The 16270-nt window shown below is 54.9% G+C and overlaps 1 protein-coding gene across 2 annotated transcripts; it reads right to left on the minus strand.

Moving 5' to 3' along the window:
- Positions 1 to 158: 158 nt before the first annotated feature.
- CCDC77 (coiled-coil domain containing 77) lies at positions 159 to 15948 on the minus strand. Of its 2 annotated transcripts, none has more exons than XM_029054531.2 (13): positions 14777 to 15948; positions 12255 to 12337; positions 11662 to 11716; positions 9653 to 9893; positions 8939 to 9081; positions 8227 to 8323; positions 7894 to 7966; positions 7595 to 7689; positions 6270 to 6418; positions 5706 to 5931; positions 3752 to 3877; positions 3369 to 3521; positions 159 to 1181 (listed from the first exon to the last, which is right to left on the minus strand). In XM_029054531.2, exons 3-13 carry the CDS (start codon positions 11697 to 11699, stop codon positions 1035 to 1037), a joined length of 1488 nt encoding a protein of 495 aa, XP_028910364.1. In that variant the 5' UTR covers positions 11700 to 11716; positions 12255 to 12337; positions 14777 to 15948; the 3' UTR covers positions 159 to 1034. The 2 variants fall into 2 exon arrangements, with proteins under 2 accessions (XP_028910364.1, XP_028910365.1); XM_029054532.2 differs by having other exon boundaries at positions 11662 to 11719.
- Positions 15949 to 16270: the final 322 nt, after the last annotated feature.

Genomic DNA, 16270 nt, shown 5'->3' on the forward strand with positions numbered 1-16270 from the left:
CACCCAGATGCTCATGGGAAGCAGTGGCAACCTGGGGCTATTGCAAGGCTATTTCACTGGTAGCCCGCCAGACCCAAAGAGGGGCTTTGAACAGCAAATGTTCGAGGAAGTCAAAGGCGAAGGATAGATGCAGTCCAAGAAAACGGGGAGGAAACTCATTTTAAAAAAAGAGATACACAACTTCCATCTTTAATGAAAAAATTCTGACTCTGAAATAACCTGTTTCCCGAGGGGCCCCCGCTCCCCCCGCTCCCCAGGACCCAGTACGTATCGTGAGTGGCTCCCGGCCAGAACCCGGTCTGTAAGTGTTCGGGGCTAAGGTGGCTAGGAGCCCGTGGCTTCCACTCGGGAGCCTTAGCCGGGAGGAGGTCGGCAGTCCCAGCCGACACCGTGCTTGGGCTGGTAGCCCCGGCAGCCCGGGGGACAACTGGGCCTGGACAGAGCTGCCCCCATAGAAACTGCCCCGCGCCCCGGCCCCCGGATGGGGAAGGTGCGCCCAAGCAGGACTAGGTGGGGCCCGATGCCAGGTCGCGCATCAGGCCCGCCAAGTCCGGACGGGACAGAGTCGGGCTGGAGTGCTGGCCAGGGATCCTCTCCCTTCTTCCACCTCTGGGTCTGATCATCCTCCTCCCCCTCATCACCACGACTGTCCTCGTTATTGCCAGCATCGGCACCGCCTCTGACGAGTCCGGCCTGCTGTCCCGTGCCCCCACCCCCTGGCCACGGTGCCTTCAGAGGTGGCATCTGGGTCTCAGCACCTCAACCGGGGCCGGCTGCAGTTCCCCTCTGGAGGTCCCTCTGGCCCCTGCCGGGAGATCTGCCGTCCCGCCGAGGTTACCGGGGACATCCATCAGCAGCTCCATTTCAGCTGCGGCCACTCTGCCAGGCCAGGATACGGGAAGCTGGGCGAGAGAGCGTCCTTGAAGGCCATTTGCCGCCATCCTTGGGCTCCACCCCCAAGCATAGATGGGGTGGCCGATCAGAGGGGGCAGCGCTCGGCCCCTAGCCACCCAGAAGGCCCTGCCGGGCGGCCCTCAGCAGGCCCTCAGCTCGCTCTCCAGCCGGTAGATCTTGGCCTTAAGGCTTTTCAGCTCCCCCTGGATCTTATGAGTCCGCCGGTTCCCCTGGCGGACCTCATGCAGGATGGCCAAGTCCTGGTCCGGCCCCACGTTGAGCGTCACCTGGAGGGGAGGGAGATGCCACACGGAAGAAGAATGTTGGGCGACCGAGGCGGAACAGAAGTTTGAGGAGGTGGAGGGTCTGTCCTGCACGTAGTACAGATTTTCCGGGGCCAACCCCAGGACCACAGTGCCCAACCCAGGACTCGTTCACACACGTACAGGGCCAATAGTCGCTTGGGCTAGCGGAAATGTGATCGGCTGGGAGGCGGCAGACCCGGCTTCTGATCCCGGCTCTGCCGCTTGCCTGCCGGGTGGCCTTGGGCAAGTCGCTTGATTTCTCTGGGTCTCAGTTTCCTACTCTGTCAAATGGGGGATTCGATACCTGTTCTCTCTCCTACTTACATTGGGAGCTCCCAGTGGGACAGGGACTGTGTCCAACCTGATTTGCTAGTAACTACCCCAGCGCTTAGGACAGTGCTTGGCACATTCTAAGTGCTTAACAAATACCATAAAAAAAAAATAATAAATCCCTATGCCAACTAAGGTTGGTACGAAATCTGCCCGGCTCCCTGGGAAAGGCCTGGTTTAGTCTGGCTCTCCAGGTTGATCTTTGGGGCGATTGAGCAATGTGTCTGTTATACTTAGTACAATGCTCTGCACGCAGTGAGCGCTCAATAACTACAACTGAATGATTCCCACCCAGTCACTTGGACAGTCCAGGTCCCCCAGACTAAGCCCCCCTTTTCCTTAGATCCCCCTGCCCCCCCTACCTTGCCTAGACTCTGTTCTAAGCGCTTGGAAAGTTCAGTTCAGCTCTACCCCCCCCCCCCGCCCACACTACTTATGTATATACGTACGCATCTATAATTCTATTTATTTATAGTAATGCCTCTTTTACTCGTTCTGCCATGTATATATATCGCGAATTCGATTTATATTGACGCTATGGATACCTGTTTGTTTGGAGGTCCGTCTCCCCCCTTCTAGACTGCGAGCCCGTTGTGGGCAGGAATTGTGTCTCTCTCGTTGCTGAAGTGAACTTTCCAAGCGTTTAGTACAGTGTTCTGCACACGGTGAGCGCTCAATAAGTACGTTCGAACGAATGAATGAATGCTGACATTGGTTTAGCCTGTTAGTCATCGCTCTGGCTCCCTCTTGTGGCTGCGCCCCCAATGACAGCAAAGGCAGGTGCCTCATTTGTTTTTTCCTTTTTTAAAGGTAATTATTGAGCACTTTTTCTTTTTAAGGGTCATTGTCAAGCGCTTACTATGTGCCGGGCACTGTACTAAGCGCTGGGGTAGATACAAGCTAATCAGTTCAGACAGAGTCCCCGTCCCACACGGGACTCGCCGTCTTCATCCCCATTTTTACAGACGAGGGAAGCGAGGCCCAGGAGAAGCGACGCGATTCTTACCCAAGGTCACGCGGCCGACAAATGGCGGGGCCGAGATAATAATAATAATAATGTTGGTATTTGTTAAGCTCTTACTATGTGCAGAGCACTGTTCTAAGAGCTGGGGGAGATACAGGGTCATCGGGTTGTCCCATGTGAGGCTCACAGTTAATCCCAGTTTACAGATGAGGCAACTGAGGCACAGAAAAGTTAAGTGACTCGCCCACAGTCACACAGCTGACAAGTGGCAGAGCCCGGAGTCGAACCCATGACCTCTGACTCTGAAACCCAGGCTCTTTCCACTGAGCCATGCTGCTTCCCCAAGATCAGAACTCGGGTCCTTCTGACTCCCAACCCCTGGCTCTATCCCCTGGGCCACTCTGGGGAAATGCGGATTTGCCCTGGGCACCTTTGGGATGGGGCACAGGGGCAGGTGTAGAGAAAGCCCAGCCAACAAGGCGCGATGGCAGAATGGCTGCCGTTTCGGTCAAGGTGGAGGTTCTAGGACGCCGTTTTCCCCCAGCACAAACGGCCACTCTCCCTCCCCCAGCCCTGTTCTGGGAGAGTCCGGTGGATTTGGACTCTCAATGCCAGAGCTGAGCCTGGCTTGGAGAAAGCTGGGCAAATTTCCAAGCGCTGAGGTGATTTCCACTATGCCCCGTGATAGACGCTCCTAGCCTCGGACATGGGAGGGCTGAGTCGGGGGCGTGACCTGGCTTTCCTCTGGGAGAATCAGGTTCCTGGCATTAAGAAGACACCCTCCCCTCCGTGAACCCCAAGGGCCTGGGCAACCGTTCCCAACACCCTCGCTATTCGGCGGCCCCTCGGTCCACCCCAGCCCCCAGAGCGGTTACCTGGAACAACAACTTCTCCACATCCTTCAGTTTCTGCCGGAGGTTCTTGATGTCCGCCTTAAAACCTTCCACTTCCATGCAACGTCGCTTCTCCAGCGCTTCGTAGCGCCGGGTCATCAGCTGTAGACGCTTCCCCAACTTGTCAGAGCGCTCCTGAGGAGAGGTCGCTGTGGTCAGGGAACTTGTCCGCCAAATCTGTTCTACTGGACTCTCCCAAGCGCTTAGTACAGTGCTCCGCACACAGGCAGCGCTCAATAAGCCCCGTTAACAAATGAGGAGGAGCCCAGAGAGAAGCGGGCAGGGAGGCCAGCGCAGAGCCTCCCGGGAGCAGAGGGCCCGGCTCCACCCCTGCTTGGGGAATCGGGGAAGACCGACTCGGTTACCTTGAAAATCTCTCGCCCCACGTCTCCTTCTTCCCGGATTCGGGCCAGGTCGTCTTCCAAGGCTACACACTGTTCGCGGTACATGTTGGACAGCTTCTGCTCTTGGGCTAACTTCTCCCGCAGCACCTGTAGCCACCCAGAAGAGCCGGGGAACCCTCAGATTCACAAGGGGCTTGCCGAGAGGGGCTCGAGGACGTTAGCGACTTTCTTCCTCCTGACACCCCAGTGAAAGCCGGTGGGCAGATAGGATTAACCCCATTTTACAGAGGAGGCCGCTGAGGCTCAGAGGGGTTTTTTAAAATTTGGTTTTGTACTTTTGTCAAGGGCTTTCTATGTGCCACGCGCTGTACTAGGTTAAATAATAATGTTGCTATTTGTTAAGCGCTTACTATGTGCAGAGCACTGTTCTAAGCGCTGGGGTAGACACAGGGGAATCAGGTTGTCCCACGTGGGGCTCACAGTCTTAATCCCCATTTTCCAGATGAGGTAACTGAGGCACAGAGAAGTTAAGTGACTTGCCCACAGTCACACAGCTGATAAGTGGCAGAGCTGGGATTCGAACCCATGACCTCTGACTCCAAAGCCCGGGCTCTTTCCACTGAGCCATGCTGCTTCTCCAGTCCCCTGGAGGGGGTGGGCGTGGAAGAGAGGGGACTCGCTGCCCCTGAACGACTGGTACTCAAGAATGCAAAGGGTGTCGGTGTGAACTTCTTGAGGGTAGGGACTGTGATCTTCTAACTCCATTGTATTCCCCTAAACACTCAGCCCCATTCTCTACCTACCTGTAAGCTCCTTGAAGGCCAGGGTCAAGTCTACCAACTCTATTTCATTCAATAGTATTTACTGAGCGCTTACTATGCGCAGAGCACTGTACTAAGTGCTTGGAATGTACAAATCGGTAACAGATAGAGATGGTCCCTGCTCTTTGCTGGGCTTACGGTCTAATCGGGGGAGACGGACAGACAAGAACAATAGCAGTAAATAGAATCAAGGCGATGTACATTTCATTAACAAAATAAATAGGGTAATGAAAATATATACAGTTGAGCAGACGAGTCCTCTCAAGTGCTCAGTAGTAATAATAAAAAGACTAATGATCATAATAATGACAACAACAACTGGTATTTGGTAAGTGCTTACTCTGTGCCCAGTGCCTACTAGGCACTGGGGTAGATGCAAGATAATCAGCTCAAACCCGGTCCCCGTCCCTCGTGAAACCAGAAGGAGGGAGAACAGGTACCGAGCCGCCATTTTACAGGTGAGGAAACTGAGGCCCGGAGAAGGGAAGTGACTGGCTCAAGGTCACACAGCAGGCAGTGGCGGACCCGGGATCGGAACCCCAAGTCCCAATGCTCTATGAGCTATGTTGCGCTATGTCCCCTAGGCCACTATGCTCACTCTGTGCAGAGTTCTGCAATTGATGACATTTAATGAAAGTTTACTGTGTGCAGATCACTGTACTATGCACTTGGGAGAGTACAATACAACAATAAACAGACATCTGCCCACAATGAGCTTACACTCCGCGGGACAGACAGCCATTAATAGAAAGGAATAAAAGACAGATGTGGACATAAGTGCTGTGGGGTTGGACGGGGAGGGAGAAGAATGAAGGGGATCAAGTCAGGGCAATGCAGAAGGGAGAGGGAGAAGAGGAAAGGAAGGCCTTTTGGAGGAGATATTATTAGTAGGCGCTCAATAAATATCACTGGTTGAGTGGTGGATTGGGTAGCTGGTATCGACCCCAGCACCTAATATTATGCTTGGCACATACCAAGTGCTTAATAAACACCCCTGATATTCCTCTTCTCCCTGCTTCCCTCTCTTTTTTGATGTACTGTACTTTCCCAAGCGCTTAGTACAGTACTCGGCACACAATAAGTGCTCAATAAATACGACTGAACGAATGAATGCCAGAGCCCCGGGCCCAGGGACTGGGTGGGGAACCGGCTACCTTAACGTAGTCGCCGTTTGCCCATGTGGGCTCCGGATGGGGTGGTGAGAGTTGTCTGCCGCCTCTCTTCTCCTCCCGTTCCTGAAGCTGCTCCCGGAACTCGTCCTTCTCCTTCAGCAAGTGGTCCTTCTCGGCCAGCCAGGACTTCTCCTTGACCCGGACGTCCGACTTGAGCCTCAGGTAGTCGCGGGTGCTCTCGAACAACAGGTCCTGGGTTCGCCGGAGTCTGGGGGGGCGGGGCAGGGGGTAGGGATGGGGTCTCCTACTACCAGACTGACCTGGCATCCTCTCTGTGGGCAGGGAATGTGTCTGTTTATTGTTCTACCATATTCCCCTAAGCGGTTACTACAGTGCTCTGCACACAGGAAACACTCAATAGATACGACTGACAAATGAGGAAGCTGAGGCCCGGAGAAAGGAAGGGACTTACCCAAGGTCACCCAGCAGACCCGTGGCAGACCCGGGATTAGAACCCAGGTCCTCTGCCTCCCAGGCCCTTTCTACTGGGCCACGCTGCCTCCCAATTTCAGCCGTCCCCTCTCCCCCTAGCCGGCAGCCACTTACTTGTCGGCCAGTGCCTTGATCTTGTCCTGGTCTCTCTGGTGCTGGACCTGGGCTTCTTCCAGCCGGATCCGCCTGTCCTCCAGGAAACCCTCGATCCGGTCCTTGCACAGCTTGGTCTGCTCCTCCAGTTGGGCCTGCAGGGCCTCCACCTGGCCGGGACCGCAAGGCCGGACTGTCCCCCGGGGCCTCCCACCCGGCCACCACCCTGCCCGCCGGCGGGCTCCCTAGCTACCCTCTATTAGCCTCCTTGCTCACCTCCCTGCCTCCTGTCTCTCCCCACTCCAGTCCACACTTCGCTCCGCGGCCCGGATCATTTCTCAACAGCAGCGTCCAGGCCGTGTTTCCCCACTCCTTAAAGGCCTCCTGTGGTTGCCCATCTGCCTCCACATGAAAGACACTCATCACCCTTGGCTTTAAAGCCCTCAATCACGTTGCCCCCTCCTACTTCACCTCGCTGCTCCCCTACTACAACCCAGCTCGCACACTTCGCTCCTCTAATACCAACTTTCTCACTGTACCTCTATCAGATAGTCTATCTCGCTGCTGACCTTTGAGGCCTGGAACACCCTTCCTCTTCATATCTAACACAGAATTACTCTCCCCTCTGCTTCAAAGCCTCCCGAAGGCCCATCTCCTCCAAGAGGCCTTCCCTAAACCCAACTTTTCCTCTTCTCACTCCATTTGAGGACAGTTTTCGGGGCTGAGACTCCGCTCAGAGCGATTGGTTCTAATAATCGCTGTGGTCTTTAAGCGCTTACTCTGTGCCGAGCACCGTGCCAAGCCACGGGAGACGGGGGGAGCTTCAAGTGAATTAGGACTAATTATTAATCAAGTGAATAACTCCCCATCCCCAGCGGGGCTCGCGGTCCGAGTAGGAGGGAGAACGAGGAAGAAACCGAGGCCCAGAGACGTGAACCGCTCGAGGTCACCCAGCAGGCAAGTGGCAGAGGTGGGTTAGAACTCAGGTCTGACTGCCAACTCTAGAGCTATTAGTAACTTCTCTGTGCCTCAGTTACCTCATCTGTAAAATGGGGATTAAAACTGTGAGCCCCACGTGGGACAACTTGATTCCCTGTGTCCACCCAAGCGCTTAGAACAGTGCTCTGCACATAGTAAGCGCTTAACAAATACCAACGTTATTATTATTATTATTATGGTATTTAGGATAATGGGAGGATGAGAAGCAATATGGCTTGCTGTGTGACCTTGGGCAAGTCACTTCAGTTCACCACAATTATTAGTATCATTATTCCTGGGCTCCGCCCCAGAGGGTTGGCAAGGTAGAGGGCCGGGGGCCCCCGATTACCCATCTGGGCACCCGTTACCTGCAGTATGAGTGTCTGATTGTCCCTCTGGTAGGTTCCGGGGTCTTGGGGAGCCTCCCCTCTGGCTGCTGGCTTGGCCGTGCTTTTTGCTGGACCTGCTCAATCATTCAGTGGGATTTATTGGATGCTTACCGTGTGCAGAGTGCTGCACTAAGCGCTTGGGAGAGGGTAAAATGACAGAGTTAGTAGATCCAGGAAGAGGACCAACTCAGAGTGTCTCCTCCGAGTTGGGGAGAAGGAAACGGAGACAGATTCCACCTCGCCTGCCGGCCCCAGGACCCCGGGGGCACGGTGGATACCTGTCCTGGAAACGAGGTTCTCTTTGCGTTCCTGGGGTTCCCCGGCCCGCAGTGGCTTCTGCGGAATGGTGACCTAGGAGGAGTCAAGCGGGGACGGCGGCTTCACGAACGATGTGGCGTTTCGGGTGTAGCTGAAAGGCTACCGCTCCCCCGGGTGTCCCCTTCCGCCCGGCCCCGTGGTGGCCGCTTCCAAAAAGCGAGAGAGCCGGGGGCCCCCGACTTGGGGGAGGGATGGGGGTGGAGCAGGGCATGGGAGTGGAGACTGGGGGGCAGTGTCCCAGCCCCCGACGCCCCAAAAAGCCACGTGGACCATGGTACCCCAACAGCCTGTACCTTGTGCGGGGGCTCCTTGTGAAAATAGGTCAGGTCTCCCGTGTCCGATCCTACCAAGGCCAAGAGGTGCTGAATTTTCTTCCGGTCTTCCAGCTCCCTGCAATCCCAGAGAGGGTTAGCACTTGCCAGTAGAAGTAATACTCCTGAAGCGGCGTGGCTTAGTGGAAAGAGCACAGGCTTGGGAGTCAGAGGACGTGGGTTCTAATCCCCGCTTCGCCATCTGTCCGCTGTGTGATCTTGGGCAAGCCGCTTCACTTCTCTGTGCCTCAGTTACCTCATCTGGAAAATGGGGATTTAAGACTGACTGTGAGACTCATGTGAGACAACCTGATGACTTTCTATTTACCCCAGCGCTTAGAACGGTGCTTGGCACGTAGTAAGTGCCCCAGTGTTTAGAATGGTGCCTGGCACATAGTAAGTGCTTAAGAAATGCCATTATTATTTTAATAACTGTGGTATTTGTTAAGCACTTATTATGTGCCAGGCACTATGCTAAGTGCTGGGGTGGATTGAAGCAAATCAGGTTGGACACAGTCTCTATCCCACATAGGTCTCTCAGTCTCAATCCCATTTTACAGATGAGCTAACCGAGGTCATGCTGCCTCCCCGCGTGGATAGGGCGGGGAACCGGCCTCTCCCACCTCATCTGGTCGAGTCCGAGGCCGGCGAGTCCCCCCACCCCCGGGGTCTGCCCGCCCCCCCGGCCTGGCACCTGATCTTCAGCCGGTCGTTCTCCGAGTAGAGACGCAGCACGTGCTCTCGCTCCTGGAAGAGGAACACCTGCATGTCGCTCAGGGCTTTCTGCAGCTCGGCGATCTCTTCCTCCCGCTGACGCATTTCCCACTGGAGCTTGTGCTGTCCGGAGAAAAGAGGGTCCGGGGCGGAAGACCGACCACCAGGATTTGGTGGAGTGCAGAGCACCGCACTGAGCAACGAACCCTGCCCTCCAGGAGCTGACGGTCTACTTGGGCAGGGCATTGTATTGAGCGCTTGGGAGAGGTCAATCGAGTTAGTAGACATGATTGCTGTCCTCAAGGAGCTGAAAGTGCACTGTGGGCAGAGCACTGGAATGAGCACTTGGGGGAGAGGGCAACAATCAGTAGAAACCATCCCTGCCCTCAAGGAGCTGACAGACGGCTCTGTGCAGAGCACTGTCCTGAGCTCTTGGCAGAGTTCAGTAGAGTCGGTAGACATGATCCCGGCCCTACCCGGAGCCCCAGTGCCAGCAGAGTCATGGCCCTGATGCCAGCCTACCCACATGGGGGGCGAGAGGCCCCGTGGCCTGAAATTCTGCAGCTCAGCCTTCCCCTTTTAGAGCCACCCCAGAATTTCCCGAGGCCTCCCCCGGGGTCGGACACTGGCCGAGCCCCGCCGGCCCTGGGTGTATCACGGATCCGTGACCTCCCCCCCACCGGGTCCTCTCTACCTGCTCCTCGCAGGTGGCTTTGTACTTGTCCAGTCTGGCTGTCAGGGCCTCATGCTCCTCGTCGAACTCGGCGATCTTCTTCCGGTAGTGCTCCAGGAGCTCCCGTGACGGGCGCAGGACGGCCAGGCGCTGGCTCACGGGGGGCAGCGGCGGGGACGGGTCGGGGCTATCGGACGGCAGGCCCCGCTGGCGGCGGCGGCTGGAGCCCTGGCCCCTGGGGGAGTCCCGGGAAGCTGCCGCTCTTGGGGAAGTCAGGAGGAAATTAAAACCCCTTGTACTCTTACGGAAAAACCCCCAATCTGATCCCCGCTGTCCACGACGCAAACGCTACGTGATTAGATCGACGGAGCTTATCGAGCGCTGACTGTTTGCACGGCACTTTTGATTTCCGATGGTATTTGTCAAGCGCCGGGGGAGACACAAGCTAATCAGGTTGGACACAGTCCCTGTCCCACCTGGGGTTCACAGTCTTAATCCCCTTTTTCTAGATGAAGTAACTGACACACAAAGAAATGATTTCTCCAAGTTCACCCAGGAGGTTGGTGGCGGAGCCTGGATTGGAAGCCCAGTCCTTCTGACACCCAGGCCTGGCTCTAAATGTCAGTTTCAGGGGCTTTTGCTGTGCACGTGAGGCAAAATGGATTCGGGATCAAATGAAAGATATTTATCAGGTGCAGAGCACTTTACGGTCTACTGTCTGCACAGCACTATACTGAATACTTGGGAGACACAATCTCTGCCTTCTCCCACTCCCTCGATCTGCTCCCTTTATTCACCCCTCCCTCAGTCCCACAGCACTTAAATCCACTTCCAAAATGTATTTAATACCTCTCTCTCCCTCTGAACTGTAAGTTCGCTGTGGGTGGGGACTGTGTCTACCAACTCTGCTCTATTGTACTCCCCCAAGTGCTTAGTACAGTGCTCTGCACACAGTGAGCACTAAATAAACGCGACCGATCGATTACAATCTCAGGGGAGTGGACTCTGACAACTCGGTCTGTGAGGTGGCTTTTAAACAAAAAAAAAAAAAGAAGGAAAAAAGGGAAAATTGAATTAATTCAGCAGGGTGCTGATGCTTCTAAGGCTCCCATAGTGTTTTTGAGCACGGCTTGAAGAAATCGTGTTTGCTTCCCCTCACCCACTCTCTACTGCAGTGTTGTCCCCGGCCTAAAATAATAAAATCCAGTTCAGGAGGCCCATCTCTGGCACCCAAGGTTCTTGGAGGGCAACGTGGAACTGTTCTAGAGAAAACTGTGCTCCCAAGTCTGACAAGCACCAGCAGGCTGGGTTTGTGCAAATGTAAGACTTAGAACAAAAAGGAAAAACAACTTCAAAGCCCAGGAGAAACTGGAGAGAAACCCTCACCGAAAACTCAAGCCAGCTGACTCAGCTGGCAGGTTTTATTTTTTCTTTTAATGGTAATTGTTAAGCACTTACTATGTGCCTGGGACTCTATTAAGCGCTGGGGTAAACACAAGATAATCAGGTTGATTATCCCACATGGGCTTGCAGTCTTAATCCCCATTTCACAGGTGAGGTAACTGAGGCCCAGAAGTGAAGTGACTTGCTCAAGGTCACACAGCGGACAAGGGGCAGAACGGGAATAGGACCTAGGGCCGAGTTTTTTCCGCTAGGCCTAGCCGCTTCTCGTAGAACTCAAGCTCTTAATCAATCATAATCACTGAGCAGCTACTGGGTGCAGAACACTGTACTAAGCGCTTGGGAAAGTACCCTAGAAGAGAGTTGGTTGGCACACTCCCTGCCCACAATGAGCTTACTTTATCGAGGGGGAGGCAGACAATAATATCAAGAAATGAATGATAAATAAGGACATGAGTGCTGCAGGGCTGAGGGGTGAATAAAGGGGGCAAATTCAAGCCCATTCTCCTAAACTGGATTCCAAAGAAGCGAGGCCCAAGGAGCCAGTCACTTAGCAGCCCCCTTGGAGCTAAGGCCAGAGGGGCTAGAGTTTTTCATTTCAGGCCCGCCCGAGAAGGCACACGTCTTACCTTCTGGAGGCAGGGGGGTTGGTCGGGGTTGAATCCATCCTGCCTACTCCGATGCCTGCTGAAGAGATGAGCGTATGAGAAAGGGGGAGAGAGGCGTTCTCTCCTTGAGGTGGAGCAGGGTGGCCAAGTGGAAAGAGCCTGGACTACGATAATAATCGTGATGGTACTTGGTAAGCACTTACTAAATGCCAAGCCCCGTCCTAAGTGCTGGGATAGAGACAAGTCAATCAGGTTGGACTCAGTCCCTGCCTCACATGGGGCTCACAGTCTAAATAGGAGGGAGTAGGGTTTAATCCACTTTACAGATGAGGTAACTGAGGCACAGAGGAGTTAAGTGACTCGCCCAAGGTCACACAGCAGAACCAGGATTAGAACCCCAGTCCTCTGACTCCCAGGCCCGTGCTCTTTCCACTAGGCCATGCTGCTTCTCTTCGAGTCTCTACTGTAAGTCAGGAGACCTGGGTTTAAATGATGGGATGTGGACTGTGTCCAACCTCATTACCTTGTATCTACCCCAGCGCTTAGTACAGTGCCTGGCACATAATGGGCACTTAACAGATACCATTAAAAGAAAAAGAAGTGAAGTGACTTACCCAAGGTCACACAGCAGGCAAATAGCAGAGCTGGGATTCAGCAGTTTTTCCTGGAGACTTGCAACGACTCGGAGCAGCCTGGGCTGGGGAATACAAATTTCAGAGATGCCAGGGCTCAGCATGGGTAAGGCCCAGGATAAATTGATCGCTATGCCTCAAACCTGTCACCCCCTCCCTGCTCTCCCAATTATCTGAGAGAAGCAGCGTGGCTCAGCGGAAGGAGCCCGGGCTTGGGAGTCAGAGGTCGTGGGTTTGAATCCTGCTTCTGCTACTTGTCAGCTGGGTGACTTTGGGCAAGTCACTTCCCTTCTCTGGGCCTCAGTTCCCTCCTCTGTAAAATGGGGATGAAGACGGTGAGCCCTGCGTGGGACAACCCGGTTCCTCTGTGTCTACCCCAGCGCTTAGAACAGTGCTCTGCACATAGTAAGCGCTTAACAAATCCCAGCATTATTATGAATGAAGAGAATTCTTTTACCTCAGAGGCCGCCTCCCCCAGCTCCAACGGAAAAGCCCCAATCAAACCGGTGAGTGACAGGGCGCCTGGAAGAACCGACCAATCAGCGGGCCGCCCCTCCGAGCGCCGTCCAATAGGAGCGCGGGGAGTGACGTCACCGCCCCCGAGGACCCGCCCCCCGCGCAGGGCTCCCCGGGAAATGTAGTTTTCGCTCCGACTAATAAGGTTGGTATTTGTTAAGCGCTTACTATGTGCCGAGCACTGTTCTAAGCGCTGGGGGAGATACAGGCTCATCAGGTCGTCCCACGGGAGGCTCACGGTTAATCCCCCTTTTCCAGATGAGGTCACTGAGGCCCAGAGAAGTGAAGTGACTTGCCCACAGCTGACCGGTGGCTGAGGGGGGATTTGAACCCATGACCCCTGACGCCCAAGCCCGGGCTCTTTCCACTGCGCCACGCTGACTAGCCTTCCACGGGTACGATCGTGGTGCTTGGTAAGCGCTTACTAGGTGCCGGGCACTGTTCTAAGCGCTGGGGTGGATGCGAGGTCAACAGGTAGCCCCACGTGGTGTTGACAGTCCCAATCCCCATTTGACAGATGGGGGAGCTGAGGCACAGAGAGGTTACCTGACTTAACCAAGGTCACACAGCATAATAATAATAATGATGTCGGTATTTGTTAAGCGCTTACTATGTGCAGAGCACTGTTCTAAGCGCTGGGGTAGATACAAAGTCATCACGTTGTCCCACGTGAGGCTCACAGTCTTCATCCCCATTTTACAGATGAGGTAACTGAGGCCCAGAGAAGTTAAGTGACTTGCCGATAAGTGGCAAGAGCAGGGATTCGAACCCACGACCTCTGCCTCCCAAGCTCCTGCTCTTTCCACCGAGCCACGCTGCGTACACATGGTGAAGTGGGATTAGAACCCACACCCTCTGACTCCCAAGCCCGGGCTCTTGCCACTGGGCCAGGGTGTCCCTGGCCTCAATACTACATTCCCCTCCTCCCTCCTTTTTTAGATAGTAGTTAAGCACCTACTATGTGCCACTTTTTTAATGGTATTTGTTAAGCATTTATTAGGTGTCACTTTTAAAAAAACGGTATTTATGTACTATGTGCAACTTTTTAAAATGGTATTTGTTAAGCATTTATTGCGTGCCACTTTTTTTAAACTGGTATTTGTTAAGCGCTTACCAAGGGCTTAACATAGTACTAAATGGTGGGGTAGATACAAGCTAATCAGGTTGGACTCAGTCCCCATCCCACATGGGGCTCCCCATTTGCCAGATGAGGGAACTGAGGCCCAGAGAAGTGAAGTGACTCGCCCAAAGTCACCCAGCTGACAAGTAGCAGAGCGGGGGTTGGAACCCATGACCTCGGACTCCCGAGCCCAGGCTCTTGCCACCGAGCCACGCTGCTTCTCACGGCCTCAGTTCCCTCATCTGTAAAATGGGGATTACGGTCACGGGTTCGAATCGCAGCTCTGCCACTTAGCCGGGTGACCGTGGGCAAGTCACTTCACCGGACCTCAGTTCCCTCATCTGTAAAATGGGGTTTGCGGTCATGGGTTCGAATCCCGGCTCTGCCACTTAACTATGTGACCGTGGGCAAGTCACTTCACTGGGCCTCAGTTCCCTTATCTGTAAAATGGGGATTAACTGAGAGCTCCACGTGGGACCACCTGATGACCCTCTATCTCCCCAGCGCTTAGCACAGTGCTCTGCACCTGGTAAGTGCTTAACAAATACCAACATTATTACTAATGCCACTTGTCAGCTGTGCGACTGTGGGCGAGTCACTTCACTTCTCTGGGCCTCAGTTCCCTCATCTGTAAAACGGGGATTAAGGCTGTGAGCCCCACGTGGGACAACCTGATTCCCTTGGGTCTACCCCAGCGTTTAGAACAGTGCTCTGCACATAGTAAGCGCTTAACAAACAGCAACATTATCATTAAAACCGTGAGCCTCACGTGGGACAACCTGACCCTGTATCTCCCCCAGCGCTTAGAACAGTGCTCTGCACCTAGAAAGCGCTTAACCAATACCAACGTTATTATTATTATCATTACCTGTCGCCGAATTGTCCCTTCCGAGCGCTTAGTCCAGTGTTCTGCACTCAATCAATACGCCTGAGTGAATGAAGAGATCAATAATTCTATTGATGTGGGTGGTGGTGAGGCCTGCCTCCTTGTTTCGTTGTGTGTCTCCCCCTTCCTGCCCGTTGTTGGGGCGGTGAGGGGGTCTACCTGCAGCCGAATCGCCCCTTCGGAGCGCTCAGTCCAGTCCCGGGCGCTCAATAAGTCCGACTGAATGAAGGAAGAGCTCAATAATTCTCTTTACGTGGACGGTAGTGCTGCCTGCCTCCTTGTTTCGTTCTCTTCCTTCCCCTTCTAACCTTCCAGCCCGTTGTTGGGGCGGTGAGGGTCTCCATCTGCGTCCGAACCGCCCCTCCGGAGCGCTCAGTCCAGTCCCGGGCGCTCAATAAGTCCGAATGAATGAATGAAGAGATCAATAATTCTCTTTATGTGGACGGTAGTGCTGCCTGCCTCTTTATTTCGTTGTGTGTCTCCCCCTTCTAGCCTTCCAGCCCCTTGTCGGGGGCGTGAGGAGGTCTACCTGCGTCCGAGCTGCCCCTTCGGAGCGCTCAGTCCAGTCCTGGGCGCTCAATAAGTCCGAATGAATGAATGAAGAGCTCTATAATTCTATATACGTGAATGGTAGTGCTGCCTGCCTCCTTGTTTCGTTGTGTGCCTCCCCCTTCTAGACTGCGACCCCCTTGTTGGGGCGGTGAGGGGGTCTACCTGCGTCCGAACCGCCCCTCCGGAGCGCTCAGTCCAGTCCTGGGCGCTCAATAAGTCCGAATGAATGAATGAAGAGCTCAATAATTCTCTTTACGTGGACGGTAGTGCTGCCTGCCTCCTTGTCTCGTTCTCTTCCTTCCCCTTCTAACCTTCCAGCCCGTTGTTGGGGCGGCGAGGGGGTCTACCTGCGTCCGAACCGCCCCTCCGGAGCGCTCAGTCCAGTCCTGGCGCTCAATAAGTCCGAATGAATGAATGAAGAGCTCAATAATTGTATTTATGTGGACGGTAGTGCTGCCTGCCTCCTTGTCTCGTTCTCTCCCTTCCCCTTCTAGCCTTCCAGCCCGTTGTTGGGGCGGCGAGGGGGTCTACCTGCGTCCGAACCGCCCCTCCGGAGCGCTCAGTCCAGTCCCGGACGCTCAATAAGTCCGAATGACTGAATGAGTAACGGTCGCCGGGGGCGCTTCCGGCGGCGGAGGGCTCCCCTTCCGGCGGCGCGCTGCGGCCGGGAGGGCGGGGCGCGCGCCGTCCTGAGGGGAGGCGCCTGCGCGGGGCCTCCACTTCCGGCGGCGCGCGGGCGCGGGCGGAGGGATCTCGGGGGGGGGGCGGCGGGGTTCCGGCGGGGCTGAGGAGAAGGGGGGAGGGGCCGGCGGGGCGGGCCGGGAGGAAACAATAACAAACGGGCCGAGGCGATGGCGACGACGGCGACGCGCTGAAGCCGCCCTGGACGACGGGGGCCGTGAGGGGGCGATGAGGGGGGGATGA

This window comes from Ornithorhynchus anatinus, chromosome X4 (assembly GCF_004115215.2).
Source record: "Ornithorhynchus anatinus isolate Pmale09 chromosome X4, mOrnAna1.pri.v4, whole genome shotgun sequence".
In the NCBI taxonomy this organism is placed as follows: Eukaryota; Metazoa; Chordata; class Mammalia; order Monotremata; family Ornithorhynchidae; genus Ornithorhynchus; species Ornithorhynchus anatinus.

Coding starts and splice junctions, on each gene's coding strand:
- CCDC77 (XM_029054531.2), bottom strand. CDS start 11,699: ATGGATTCAACCCCGACCAACCCCCCTGCCTCCAGAAG. Junction 7,967..8,226: donor ACAAGGAGCCCCCGCACAAG/GTACAGGCTGTT, acceptor GACTCCTCCTAG/GTCACCATTCCGCAGAAGCC. Junction 5,932..6,269: donor ATCAAGGCACTGGCCGACAA/GTAAGTGGCTGC, acceptor CCGCCCCCCCAG/ACTCCGGCGAACCCAGGACC.